The sequence below is a fragment of the Oncorhynchus masou genome, chromosome 21 (assembly GCF_036934945.1).
Source record: "Oncorhynchus masou masou isolate Uvic2021 chromosome 21, UVic_Omas_1.1, whole genome shotgun sequence".
Classification (NCBI taxonomy): Eukaryota; Metazoa; Chordata; class Actinopteri; order Salmoniformes; family Salmonidae; genus Oncorhynchus; species Oncorhynchus masou.
This window is the reverse complement of record NC_088232.1, coordinates 16917528-16933267: the sequence shown is the minus strand read 5'-3', so window position 1 is coordinate 16933267 and position 15740 is coordinate 16917528. Positions and strand designations below refer to the sequence as shown.

At 41.7% G+C, this 15740-nt stretch overlaps 1 protein-coding gene across 1 annotated transcript in view; it reads right to left on the bottom strand.

The window, feature by feature from the left end:
• tdp1 (tyrosyl-DNA phosphodiesterase 1) overlaps positions 1–15740 on the bottom strand; it is a 67266-nt gene that overhangs the window by 15775 nt on the left and 35751 nt on the right. Inside the window, exon 15 of the mRNA XM_064927573.1 lies at positions 6654–6759. Within this exon, the coding sequence (XP_064783645.1) occupies positions 6654–6759 (106 nt within the window). The remainder of the gene's footprint in view (positions 1–6653; positions 6760–15740) is intronic.

Genomic DNA, 15740 nt, shown 5'->3' with positions numbered 1-15740 from the left:
ATTGCCTCCCTCACCCAACCACTCAGAACAATAATGCGATGCTTCATCTGCTACTGCTGGTCACTGACTAGCTGTTCAAGGTTTTCAGTTCCACTGGCATTAAAGGCTCTAGCCTAACAAAATCTCAGCAGACCCCAAGTTAGAAAGGGAATAGAAATTGATTTCTGGTGTGTGTGATGTTTCTGCAGAAGACACAGAGCTTTCAGAGATCGGGAAGAGGTGGAGAGGGAAAATGTGAGTCACTGTGACAGAGTGTTTCTTATTTGTGTGTGTTTGTAAATTTGAGTTGGAAATTAGGGCTATTCGGAAAAACCCTTTCCTTAGTAGCATCAATGATACAGTGTGACAGCTAGTCAGGGATAGCTTTACAAGTTGCCTACCAGTGACTGATTCCTCTATACCTCAATCTCTTCAGGGTGTGTATTCATAAACAGGGCTCGGAAAAAAAGGATAATGTTGACTGAACTTACCTGAATGGACAAGTAAATGAAACTCACACAAAAATGTTGATTTCTAACAATTAATCAATTGGATCAAAGTGTCCTAAGGATGAGATGTGATGTGCACTGTCAACTCCCCAATCTCTGCTGAGAGACACTTGTGTCTATCAGTGTGTAGGCTGCAAGTAGTGTACAGAGTTTGGGCAAAATTAATTGAGCTGCGAGTTGGACTGGCATGTCTTAAGTCACTTTAGTCCCATTGTTGTCAAATGTGTGTATCCTACTCTCTTGTTAGTGTTATCTCTGGGAGATGGCGGTCTAATAAATCACTTTCTACAAGCACTGAAAGCGGCCAGGCACCAGAAAAGCACCCCATCCGTCCACCATCACTACCAAACCTTGGACCAGCTGCTAAAATGGCAGCATACAAGGCGAGAAGGATAAGAATACTCATTCCGATTTGGAAAGAGGAGTTCCCATGGTTTTGACATGACACAGAGGGAGATGTCATGTACTGCATGACATGTCAGGATTTCCCCGGGATTGCAGACATGTAAACTTAATCAATATAGTTTTAACTGTTCTAGCGAATGTTGATTTTGGCAACACGTTACCGACTGACAGGTTCAAGTTGGATAGCTATAAGTTATCGAGCTAGCTAAAGTTAGCATAGAAGGCAGGCTAAAGTTACTTGCCAGTCAATTAGCCACCAACAGGTTACATTGATCAGCTAATGCTAGCTACGCAGGGATAGTTTGGGATTTTGTCAATTAAGCCCTTTATCTACTTCCCCAGTGAGATGAACTCATGGATAACATGTTTATGTCTGCATGCAGCTTGAAGGTAGTTGATAACTAGGGTTAGCGCAATTGCTAAGTAGCATTAATGCGCTAAAGTTAGTTAGCATTGGCTTGCGAAACTACGTCTCTAGACTAGAATAACCAAATGTGACAAATAGTGGTAGGCCTACATATTTTTTTAGCAGCTATTTGCTAAACTTGGGCCTGAAATTTCAATGGGTTCCCCTGACAAACTAATTTGGTGGTTAGAGAATGCAACCTTTTAGTGTCAATTAAGGAACTTCTAAACTATGAGAATTTGCTTTTCTTAAATTATTTTGTGTTGGGACAGCCTGCAGAACATAGAATAGAATATGGAACAACACACAGCCAGCTTTAAGGGAATAACACTTTTTCCAAGTTGGGTCCCCTGCATTGTCAATTGTAAATTTGGGGTGTTGCAGAAAACATTTGAGGACAATTGGGTTATACTAATGCATTCCATCTTATTTTCATTTCAGGTCCTCCTCCTCGTACAAAGGAACAAGTGCTTTCAGGTACGACACATCTCACGCCACCAGCAAGCGCCACCAATCAACAAAGGCTGCAGCGTTGGCGAGATGGAGGGATACTCCACTACCACCTGTCCTCCGAGGGGTCCAGCCGATGGAGGAGACAATGTTGGTCAATTTGACCAGCATCATGCATACGGCATACTACGTGGCCAAAGACGAGCACCCGTTCACAAATCTTCATGGCTTCATCCACAGGACTGGAGGGAAGCTTCCTGAATGCTACAACTCTGACGAGGCTTGTACAGAGTATGATTTTACAAAACATTCCTTTATCTACAGCCATAATCAAGAGCAAGCAAAGATGCATTGGTTTAGGTGTTTTGTTGTTGTTTCTTTCCATCATCTGACTTCCAAAACACCAAAAATAACTAATTTAGTTTTACCCCCCCGATCAGCTTTATTGTGGAAATCTATGATACGGAGAGGGAGAAGCTCATGGAAAAGCTTACTCAAGCTAGATATTTCTCAATAAGGATTGATGGGGCAACAGACACAGCAACGCTCGGAAATTAGCATGTGCATGTCCGCTTCGTGGCCGAGTGTGTGAATGTGGTTTCTCTAGGATGAAAAGGATCAAAATTGTGTCTACCGCACAACTGCAGAGGCTCATGTTCCTGTCGGTTGAGAGTCCTCCCTTGGAAGACATTGATGCTGCCGCAGCTGCCCGAAGGCGGTGGTCTTCCAAGTCTGAGAACACGTAGACCAGGGTTCAACCACTAGTTGCCCAGACAACAGCAACAGGGGGGAAACAACAAGTTGGAGTGTAAAGAGCGAGATGATCTGCAGAAGGACTGATCACATACAACCACGTGTCTGTGTATCTCTATCTACATGTCTGCCTGCCTGCTAGGATGATATACAGGAAAGTCTAACTTATTTAAAGCAGTAAGTAGGTATACACAATGTCTGACTTCTTTAGTAAATCCTATAAGTACTGTAAATACATATAAACTCATAAACATAATAACTTCACAGATCTTCATTGCAAAGGGTTTAAACACTGTTTCCCATGCTACAATTAATTAACATGCACCTGCAGAACGGTCGTCAAGACACTAACAGCTTACAGACAGTAGGCAATTAAGGTCACAGTTATGAAAACTTAGGACACTAAAGAGGCCTCTCTGAAAATCATCAAAAGAGAGATGGGTCCAGGGCCCCTGCTCATCTGCGTGAATGTGCCTAAGGCATGCTACAAGGAGGCATGAGGACTGCATATGTGGCCAGGGCAATAAATTGCAAAGTCCGTACTGTGATACGCCTAAGTCAGCGGTCAGGGAGACAGGACGGACAGCTGATCGTCCTCGCAGTGGCAGATCACGTGTAACACCCGCACAGGATCGGTACATCCAAACATCACACCTGCGGGACAGGTACAGGATGGCAACAACAGGGAAGGGAAGACATTCTCCTCCCTCATGTGGTACCCTTCCTGCAGGCTCATCCTGACATGACCCTCCAGCATGACAATGCCACCAGCCATATTGCTCGTTCTGTGTGTGATTTCCTGTAAGACAGGAATGCAAGTGCCATGTCCAGCGTAGAGACCAGATCTCAATCCCATTGAGCACGTCTGGGACCCATTGGATCGGAGGGTGAGGGCAAGGGCCATTCCCCCAGAAATGTCAGGGAACTTGCAGGTGTCTTGGTGGAAGTGTGGGGTAACATCTCACAGCAAGAACTGGCAAATCTGGTACAGTCCATGAGGAGGAGATGCACTGCAGTACTTAATACAGCTGGTCTCCACACCAGATACTGACTGTAACTTTTGATTTTGACCCCCCCCCCCCTGTATGTCGCTATTGTGAAGTGCAGTGCATTCGGGAAGTATTCAGACCCCTGGACTTGTTCCACATTTTGTTACGTTACAGCCTTATTCTAAAATGAATGAAATAAAACATGTTCCTCATGAACCTCTACACAATACCCCATAATGACAAAGTGAAAACAGATTTTTAGAATTCTTTGCAAATGTATAAAACAAGCATTTTATTTACATAACTTTTCAGACCTTTTGCTATGAGACTCGCCCGGGTGCATCCTGTTTCCATTAAAATCATCCTTGAGATGTTTCCACAACTTGACTGGAGTCCACCTGTGGTAAATTCAATTGATTGGACATGATTTGGAAAGGCACACACACCTGTCTAAGGTCCCACAGTTGACAGAGCAAAGACCAAGCCGTGAGGTCGTAGGAATTGCTACGAGCTCCGAGACAGGATTGTGTCGAGGCACAGATCTGGGGAAGGGTACCAAAACATTTCTGCAGCATTGAAGGTCCCCAGGAACACAGTGACCTCCATCATTCTTAAATGGAGGAAGTTTGGAACTACCAAGACTCTTCCGAGAGCTGGCCACCTGGCCAAACTGAGCAATCGGGGGAGAAGGGCCTTGGTCAGGGAGGTGACCAAGAACCCGATGGTCACTCTGATAGAGCTCCGGAGTTCCTCTGTGGAGATGGGAGAACTTTCCAGAATGACAACCATCTCTGCACCATTCCACCAATCAGGCCATTATGGTAGAGTGGCAAGATGGAAGCCAATCCTCAGTAAAAGGCACATGACAGCCCGCTTGGAGTTTGCCAAAGGCACCTAAAGGATTCTCAGACCATGAGAAACAAGATTCTCTGGTCTGATGAAACCAAGATTGCACTCTTTGGCCTGAATGTCAAGCATCACGCCTGGAGGAAACCTTGTACCTTCCCTACGGTGAAGCATGGTGGTGGCAGCATCATGCAATGGGGATTTTTTCAGCGGCGGGGACTGGAAGACTAGTCAGGATCGAGGCAAAGATGAACGGAGCAAAGTACAGAAAGACCCTTGATGAAAACCTGCTCCAGAGCTCCCAGGACCTCAGACTGGGCCAAGGTTCACCTTCCAACAGGACAACGGCCCTAAGCACACAGCCAAGACAACACAGGAGTGGCTTCGGAACAAGTCTCTGAATGTCCTTGAGTGGCTCAGCCAGAGCTCGGAATTTGATTAAACATATCTGGAGAGACCTGAAAAAAGCTGTGCAGCGACGCTCTCAATCCAACCTGACAGAGCTTGAGAGGATCTGCGGAGAAACTCCTCAAATACAGGTTTGCCAAGCTTGTAGAGTCATACCCAAGAAGACTCGAGGCTGTAATCGTGCTTCAACAAAGTACTGAGTAAAGGGTCTGAATATTTATGTAAATGTGATCCGTTTGTATTTGTATTTTTTTTTAAATATTTGCGAAAAATTCTAAAAACCGGTATTTGCTTTGTCACTATGAGGTATTGTGTGTAGATTGATGAGAAAAAAAAAGATTTCATCCCTTTTAGAATAAGGCTGTAACCTAATAAACTGTGAAGAAAAAAAAATCAAGGGTTCTGAATACTTTCTGAATTCACTGTATATGGAAAAATATGTTGAAAAAAAATGTAACCAACCGATTTGCCGAAAGAACAGACGACTCTCGGTATTATACGATAATCAATCAATTCTGCCCCACAAAGGGAAATCTGAATGAATTCACTGATATCACTGATTAACTTTATTGTGTGCAGATTTAAGTATGTTATAGTTTCCATATTGTTGGAGAGTCGGGGGTTTTCCACTGTTATTAAAAATAAAAATTGAATCGTATCTGTCAATAGTAATTTCTTTTAAACTACAGAATTTTCAGTATTTTTGCTATTGCACAAGTAAATAATCAGTCTCACTTACCAGTACTCATTCACTGCCGACTACACCACATTGGATTTCTGGCTGAGTGTTACGAAGGAGACGCTCTCTCAACATATTATTCCAGCGACATTATTCAATCTCTTAATTCAAAGACTTAATCATGGACACTCTTACTGACAGTTGTGGCTTCTTTGCGTGATGTATTGTTGTCTCTACCTTCTTTCCCTTTGTGCTGTTGTCTGTGCCCAACAATGTTTGTACCCTGTTTTGTGCTGCTACCATGTTGTGCTGCTGCCATGTTGTGTTGCTACAATGTTGTTGTCATGTTGTGTGGCTACCATGCTGTGTTGTCATGTGTTGCTACCATGCTATGTTGTCATTTTAGGTCTCTCTTGTCGTGATGTGTGTTTAGTTCTATATCTTATTTATTTTTAATCCCAGCCCCCATCCCCGCAGGAGGCCTTTTGCCTTTAGGTAGGCCGTCATTGTAAATCAGAATTTGTTCTTAACTGACTTGCCTAGTTAAATAAAGCTTACATAATAAAAAAAATATTGTCAGAAGTCTCAACACTTACCTTCTACAGGCTTCTCTGATATTAGCCTTTCATGCGCTGCTCCCACTGTAAATGTTAGCCAATCAACATTTGGCTCAGGACAGTTTGAGGCAGCAGATCTGATCTAGCCCCAGGCAATTATTATCAAATGAATCAGAGTAGAGGATTTGCACACCTCCACTTTCACTGATAAAAAGTCCTCGTAGAGAAAAATACATTGACACACAGTCACGCACATTAGGGTTGAGCGGTATCCATATGATCATACAGTCTCTGTACCATAATGGGGTATACAGTATCACCGGCAGTGCACACAAGGGGGCACCATTTATTTCCATAAAAAAAAAGATATATGCTAACAAAGTACTAGCAAATTCCCATAGCATTCGCTAGCTAAATGCTAACAAGAGTATGTGAACGTAAACAAATTGCAAGGACAGACACCACAGCTCATAAAGTTTTACAACTATCTCAAAAGGTTTGCTGCAGTATTGAAAATCATACCGTGGGTATTACAAATACCTTGATATACTGTAGATCAGCCAAGCCTAGCAGTCACACACACAGTCACAGACACACAGTGACAGACACACAAAGTCACACACATACACACACACATCAGTGTGTAGTGGAGGAACAAGGAAGTACAAGTACCTTTACTCGAGTAGCGTTTGGGTGGCAGGTCGAAGGGCACAGGAAATGAGGTAGAGAGAGTGGTGGCAGGAAACACGTCCATCTGGACGGGAAAGGTACTCATGCTCTGAGAGGAGAAAAATTACAGACCCAAAATCATTATTTAGTATTTAACTAGATGAACCTTTATTTCAACACATGGGTAGGAAAGGACAAAAAAAAAGAAAAGCTAGTTAGATGGAACACTATTCCGTCCAATCCATCATCAAGCTCAGTAAAATCTCATTGGAATAAGCGCACCTCTCTCCCTCTCCTGTCACATAGAACGGCTAGGTCAATAAGTTTCCCTGTCTCCTTTGCTTCATAGCCGCTGATTTGTACAATTAGTAGATGACATTGCATTCACCTACTGACTACAGCAGGGCTAGGTAACATGTTATGTGCTGGAACTGCAACTAAATCATTAACATACTGTGTTGCTGGCCCATGAGCCATATCATGCTAGCACAGAAGGAAATGAAGGAAAGAAGACAAGGGGACATAACGGACACTAATAGAAAGTAGTCTAACTCTCTGTCAGTGTCTAAACGTGGACCAGCAGAGACAAAAATAAGACCCTGGCGTGAATTACCCGCAGAGACATTTATCTGTGCGCTACACACCGCTCCCTCCAGCTGCCACGGCAACATGATTTCGCAAATGAGGCAGGACCTCATTGGCTCATAAGTACGGTGAAGCTGAGAAATGCTCATGGAGTCTCCTTGGGCAGGACAGAGATGGGTTTTCAGGGGAGAATTATCCTTGAAGTTATTCGGAACGCAGTATGGCTGCTACAGACAGCAGGGGTGGATGGGGGCATATCTGTCCACTGCAGATGACAATTAAATAAGGTAAAGCTGTCACTGTTATGGCAAAACAAATGGTTTCTGTCAAATGAGAGAACGTGAAATGGATGTAAATAGTCAAACTGATTGATTGTTCACACTTTTAAAATTGTGTTCAAAATCTTTTCTTTATAGAGTGATGGTCAAGAGAGTCCATATTAAGCCTCCCGAGTGACGCAGTGGTCTAAGGCACTGCATCACAGTGCTAGCTGTGCCACTAGAGATTCTGGGTACGAGTCCAGGCTCTGTCACAGAAGGCCGGCAAGGATGTCCTTGTCCCATCTCACTCTAGCGACTCCTGTGGCGGGCCAGGCGTAGTGCACGCTGACACGGTCGCCCTGTGCACAGTGTTTCCTGGGCATTCTGTCAAGAAGCAGTGCAACTTGGTTGAGTTGTGTTTTGGGGGACGCATGTCTCTCGACCTTCGCCTCTCCCGAGTCCATACGGGAGGTGGAGCGATGAGACAAGATTGTAACTACCAATTGGATATCATGAAATAGGGAGGAAAAGGGGTTAAAAAATAATAAAATAAAAAGTCCATATTTTGAAAGAGGAAGTAAAGTACTTTAGCATTAGTTTTCGTTTCAGTCTCCACTAACCCAAGCTAATTGTATGTTTTTTCCCCTATCAATAATGTCAAATTAACAGCTGTACAGAAAGACTCATGTGAAGGCCAAATTACAGAGGAGGAACTTCTTGATGATTTTTTATTAAAGCCTTTAAGTCTTACTACATTTGCACACACTGTATATAGATGTATTTATTGTGTTATTGACTGTACGTTTGTTTATCGCATGTGCAACTCTGTGTTGTTGGGGTCACACTGCTTTGCTTGATCTTGGCCAGGTCGCAGTTGTAAATGAGAACTTGTCTACCTGGTTAAATAAAGGTGAAATATATATATTTTTAACGTCCAGGAAAACTCCAGGGCTGGATGGCATACCAACCTTTTTTTGATATTCTCAGAGGACCGTTATTAGCATGTTTAAACCACTCCTACGTAAATGGTAGATTATCAGACACTCAACAAAGTCTGATTTCATTATTAGTGAAACAGATTCCAAGTGGTAAATATAAAGACCCAGTCCATCTAAAAAGAATGGAGGCCTCTTACACTTCACTGTTGTGATGCAAAAATTATAGCAAAATGCTTAGCGCATAGAATTTAAAAAAAGGTATGGTCGGATATTATTCATCCTAAATCAGACAGTTTTTTTTACATGGACGATATATTGGAGATAATATGTACTGGAAACAATAGAACACTATGAAATATCTGGGAAACCAGCCCTGGTATTCATAGCTGACTTTCAAAAAGGCCTTTGATAAAGTATGACTGGAGTTTATATATAAAAGCCTGGAATATTTAAATTTTGGAGAATCTCTTTCAAAATACTCACCCTAAGTGTAAAATAGTCAATAATGGCTACTACTCAGAGTTGTAAACTGTCAAGAGGAGTAAAACAAGGTTGTCCACTATTGGCATATCTATTTATCATTGCCATAGAAATTTTAGCTATTAAAATCAGATCAAACAATAGTATTAAGGGATTTGAAATCCAGGGATTTGAAATCCAGGGCTTAAAAACAATGGTGTCATTGTACGCTGATAATTGTTTTGTTTTAAATCCACAATTAGGATCCCCCCACAGCCTTATTAAGAATCTAGATATTTTTTCTAAACTCTCTAGATTAAAACCAAATTATGTGTACTATATTACGTATTGGATCACAAAAAAAAACAACTTTTACATTACCGTGTAGTTTACCAATAAAATGGTCTGACGAGGATGTGGACATACTCGGTATACAAATCCCGAAAGAAAGAAATGATCTCACTCCAATACATTTTTATAGAAAGGTGGCAAAATTATATAAGATGTTGCTACCATGGAAAGGAAAAAACATGTCTATTTGTGGAAAAATCACCCTGATTAACTCTTCAGTCATATGACAGTATACCTATTTGCTTATAGCGATCTGTTTTTTTAAATTATATAAGCAAAAAATGTTTTGGATTTGGAACGTCAAACCAGACACAATTAAAAGGGCCTATTTATATAATAAAAATGACAGAGGGCAGAAATGAATAAATATTAAAGCATTAAACCTCTCACTAAAGGCGTCAGTCATACAAAAGTTATACTTAAATCCGAACTGGTTCTCTAGCAAATTAGTAAGAATGTCTCACCCCATGTTCAAGAATGGCCTTTGTCCTTTTATTCAGATTACAACCTCTCACTTTCGGTAATTTGAAAACAAAATCTCCCCAAAATATATATATTTTTAAACAAGCCATAGAAAGTTGGTTGCAATTTCAGTTTAATCCACCAGAAAAGACAGAGCAAATAATACAACAAATAATGGTTAAACTCAAATATACAGTGGGGAGAACAAGTATTTGATACACTGCCGATTTTGAAGGTTTTCCTACTTACAAAGCATGTAGAGGTCTGTAATTTTTTATCATTATCACTTCAACTGTGAGAGACGGAATCTAAAACAAAAATCCAGAAAATCTTATTTTATTGCATGACATAAGTATTTGATCACCTACCAACCAGTAAGAATTCCGGCTCTCACAGACCTATTAGTTTTTCTTTAAGAAGCCCTCCTGTTCCCTACTCATTACCTGTATTAACTGCACCTGTTTGAACTTGTTACCTGTATAAAAGACACCTGTCCACACACTCAATCAAACAGACTCCAACCTCTCCACAATGGCCAAGACAAGAGAGCTGTGTAAGGACATTGGGGATAAAATTGTAGACCTGCACAAGGCTGGGATGGGCTACAGGACAATAGGCAAGTAGCTTGGTGAGAAGGCAACAACTGTTGGCGCAATTATTAGAAAATGGAAGAAGTTCAAGACGACGGTCAATCACCCTCGGTCTGAGGCTCCATGCAATATCTCACCTCGTGGGGCATCAATGATCATGAGGAAGGTGAGGGATCAGCCCAGAACTACACGGCACGACCTGATCAATGACCTGAAGAGAGCTGGGACCACAGTCTCAAAGAAAACCATTAGTAACACACTACGCCGTCATGGATTAAAATCCTGCAGCGCACGCAAGGCCCCCCTGCTCGAGCCAGCACATGTCCTAGGCCTGTCTGAAGTTTGCCAATGACCATCTGGATGATCCAGAGGAGGAATGGGAGAAGGTCATGTGGTCTGATTAGACAAAAATAGAGCTTTTTGGTCTAAACTCCACTCGCCGTGTTTGGAGGAAGAAAAAGGATGAGTACAACCCCAAGAACACCATCCCAACCGTGAAGCATGGTGGTGGAAACATCATTCTTTGGGGATGCTTTTCTGCAAAGGGGACAGGACGACTGCACCGTATTGAGGGGAGGATGGATGGGGCCATGTATCCCAAGATCTTGGCCAACAACCTCCTTCCCTCAGTAAGAGCATTGAAGATGGGTCGTGGCTGGGTCTTCTATCATGACAACTACCCGAAACACACAGCCAGGGCAACTAAGGAGTGGCTCTGTAAGAAGCATCTCAAGGTCCTGTGGTGGCCTAGCCAGTCTCCAGACCTGAACCCAATAGAAAATCTTTTGAGGGAGCTGAAAGTCCGAATTACCCAGCGACAGCCCCGAAACCTGAAGGATCTGGAGAAGGTCTGTATGGAGGAGGGGGCCAAAATCCCTGCTGCAGTGTGCAAACCTGGTCAAGAACTACAGGAAACGTATGATCTCTGTAATTGCAAACACAGGTTTCTGTACTAAATATTAAGTTCTGCTTTTCTGATGTATCAAATACTTATGTCATGCAATAAAATGCAAATGAATTACTTAAAAATCATTCAATGTGATTTTCTGGATTTTTGTTTTAGATTCCGTCTCTCACAGTTGAAGTGTACCTATGATAAAAATTAGACCTCTACATGCTTTGTAAGTAGGAAAACCTGAAAAATCGGCAGTGTATCAAATACTTGTTCTCTCCACTGTACTAATTGATTAAAAAATATACATTTTTCGATAACGTTTAAAAAAGTTAGTTGTAAAATATATCATAAATAGGACTGGTGGAGTCATGTAGGGGCGGCAGGTAGCCTAGTGGTTAGAGCGTTGGACTAGTAACCGAAAGGTTGCAAGATCGAATCCCCAAGCTGAACAAGGCAGCCCTTAAATAAGGTAGTTTACCCACCGTTCCTATGCCTTCATTGTAAATAAGAATTTTTTCTTAACTGACTTGCCTAGTTAAATAAAGGTAAAATAAAATGTCACACATGCAGCTAACACAAATATATGGAAATGTCTGCTCTACCCAAAATTACAACCAACTAATTGCAGCATTACCGTAAAAAATAGTAAAAGGCAAGTGGAAGGGGGAACAAGTAAGGAACTTGTCTGTCGGCCCTGCATTAAAAGACCAAAATTGGTCAAAGAAAATTGTGATAAATAAAAATGTAAACCAGTTTCATTTAAGGTCCAAAAAATTGACAAGCTGTGCCATATAGATTGCAAAATAGTTGGGAAGTGATTTTCGATGTACGGATTCCATGGCACATGATTTATGAATTGACATTCAAAACAAAGCCGGATTTAAATTATACAAAATTCTTGCAACCAATAGAATATTATTTATATGGGGGATACAACCTTCCCATATCTGCAGATTTTGCTGTGAAGTCATTAGATAATGTTTTTGGTACTGTCCATATGAAGCTCGTTTTTGGTCACAGGTCCATGAATGGCTGAAGAATTGCAACATTTACCTGGAGCTAACTCTGCAGATAGCAATACAATGTTTTTGAAAAGTCAGTCAATCGATCAAAAATATGTATGCAAAAACTTCTTTAATTTACAATCTGTAGAAACTATGAGAATAGAAAGGTTCAGTACATTTGTGAAGCATCACAGCACTGTTGAAAAATATATGGCAAGTATAAATCCAATATGGATGGTGTTAATTAATTAAGGTTTAGCCCCTTTTAAAAAAAAATGTTCCCCTAAAATGTCATACCCAAATCTAACTGCCTGTAGCTCAGGTCCTGAAGCAAGAATATGCATATTCTTGGTACCATTTGAAAGGAAACACATTGAAGTTTGTGGAAATGTTAAAGGTATCTTGGAGAATAAAACACATTAGATCTGGTAAAAGATAGTACAAAGAAAAACAAAGACAACATTTTATTTTGTACCATCATTTTTGAAATGCAAGAGAAAGGCCATCATGTATTATTCCAGCCCAAGTGCGATTTAGATTTTGGCCACTAGATGGCAGCAGTGTATGTGCAAAGTTTTAGACTGATCCAATGAACCATTGTATTTTCGTTCAACATTATGATCAGAACTGCCTAATTTGTGTATTAATAACTTTGTTCAAAACTGTGCACTCTCCTCAAACAATAGGATAGTATTATTTCACTGTAATATCTACTGTAAATTAGACAGTGCAGTTAGATTAACAAGAATTTAAGCTTTCTGCCAATTTCAGATATGTCTATGTCCTTGGAAAGTTTCTTGTTACTTGCAACATCAAACCTGCATTAGCCTACGTCAGCTCAACCGTCCAGTGGAAGGGACACCGATCCCCGAAGAAGTAAATGGGAGTGGTTGAATGGAGCTGAATGGTGGGACTACTAACAACAAGATAACCAACGTAACATATACTGTGTCTGTAAAATGTATATAGGTTCAAAATGTTTGTGAAATAGCACAGTTAAAAATATATGGCAAATAGAAATCAAACTGGATGGATATCAGAAATAGATGGGAGAATTGGAACTTAGAGGAAGGCCAGGACAAAAAACAAACAAAATATAACTAATGTAAATTAGATTGTGTCCGTAAAATGTATATAGTATGCATAAGCTGGAAGTAGAAGCCTAAGTGTTGTCGTTTATTAGTTTACGCCAATTAGGTGAGGGGTGGTAGGGTTGCGGAAAATGATAAAGGAAAATGTCATTTTAAAAAAGATACACATACATAAACTCAACAAAAAAAGAAACGTCCCTTTTCCAGGACCCAGTCTTTCAAAGATAAAAAATTCAAATAACTTCATAGATCTTCATTGTAAAGGGTCTAAACACTGTTTCCATGCTTGTTCAATGAACCATAAACAATTACTGAACATGCACCTGTGGAACGGTCATCAAGACACTAACAGCTTACAGACGGTAGGCAATTAAGGTCACAGTTATGAGAAACTTTGGACACTAAAGAGGCATTTCTACTGACTCTGGAAAAACACCCAAAGAAAGAATCCCAGGTTCCCTGCTCTTCTGCGTGAACATGCCTTAGGCATGCTGCAAGGAGGCATGAGGATTGCAGATGTGGCCAGGGCAATAAATTGCAATGTCCGTATTGTGAGACGCCATAAACAGCGCTACAGGGAGACGGGACGGACAACTGATCATCCTCGCAGTGGCAGACCAAGTGTAACAACACCTGCACAGGATCGGTACATAGGAACATCACACCTGCGGGACAGGTACAGGATGACAACAACTGCCCGAGTTACACCAGGAATGCACAATCCCTCCATCAGTGCTCAGACTGTCCGGAATAGGCTGAGAGAGGCTGGACTGAGGGCTTGTAGGCCTGTAAGGCAGGTCCTCACCAGACATCACTGGCAACAACATTGCCAATGGGCACAAACCCACCGTCGCTGAATCAGACAGGACTGGCAAAAAGTGCTCTTCTCTGACGAGTCGCAGTTTTGTCTCACCAGGGGTGATGGTCGGATTCGCGTTCATCGTCGAATGAGCGTTACACCGAGGCATGTCCTCTAGAGCAGGGTGGAGGGTCCGTCATGGTCTGGGGCGGTGTGTCACAGCATCATCGGACTGAGCTTGTTGTCATTGCAGGCAATCTAAATGCTGTGCGTTACAGGGAAGACATCCTCCTCCCTCATGTGGTACACTTCCTGCAGGCTCATCCTGACATGACCCTCCAGCATGACAACGCCACCAGCCATACTGCTCATTTTGTGCGTGATTTCCTGTAAGACAGGTATGTCAGTGTTCTGCCATGGCCAGCGTAGAGCCCGGATCTCAATCAAATTGAGCACGTCTGGGACCCGTTGGATCGGAGGGTGAGGGCAAGGGTCATTGCCCCCAGAAATGTCTGGGAACCTGCATGTGCCTTGGTGAAAGAGTGGGGTAACATCTCACAGCAAGAACTGGCAAATCTGGTGCAGTCCACGAGGAGGAGATGCACTGCAGTACTTAATGCAGCTGGTGGCCACACCATACTGTTACTTTTGATTTTGCCCCCCCTTTGTTCAGGGACACATTATTCCAATTCTGTTAGTCACATGTCTGTGGAACTTGTTCAGTTTATGTCTGTTGTTGAATCTTGTGTAAATATTTGTATGAACATAACATGTTAAGTTTGCTGAAAATAAACAGTTGACAGTGAGAGGGCTTTTCTTTATTGCTGAGTTTATATACACACACAGACACACACTACCGTTCAAAGGTTTGGGGTCACTTAGGAATGTCCTGTTTTTTTAAAGAAAAGCACATCTCTTTGTCCATTAAAATAAAATAGATCAGAAATACAGTGTAGACATTGTTAATGTTGTAAATGACTAGTGTAGCTGGAAACGGCTGATTTTTAATGGAATATCTACATAGGCGTACAGAGGCCCATTATCAGCAACCATCACTCCTGTGCTCCAATGGCACACTGTGTTAGCTAATCCAAGTTTATCATTTTAAAAGGCTAATTGATCATAAGAAAACCCTTTTACAATTATGTTAGAACAGCTGAAAACTGTTCTCCTCATTAAAGAAGCAATAAAACTGTCCTTCTTTAGACTAGTTGAGTATCTGGAGCATCAGCATTTGTGGGTTCGATTACAGGCTCAAAATGGCCAGAAACCAAGACATTTCTGACAATTGAAGGCTATTCCATGCGAGAAATTGAAAGAAAGAAACCAAAGCTCTTGTACAACGCTGTGAACTACTCCCTTTACAGAGCAACGCAAACTGCAGACAGTAACATTGATGGAAGCTACAATCTAGCTGCCATATTAAAGCTGATCATTCTGTCTGTCCATCCACCCGTGAAGACCAACAGGCAGGCAGGCAGGCAGGCAGACAGACACCCTCAAACCCACACAAGTTGTGCTGTACTGATGCTACATCAAATCAAGGACAGGGACAGTCGGCTTTTGTCCCAGAGAACAGAACGACCTCATCGGGAGAAAGACGAACAGAATAGTCACAAAGACCAAGGGAGAAAAAAATAAAGAGTAGAACACAGC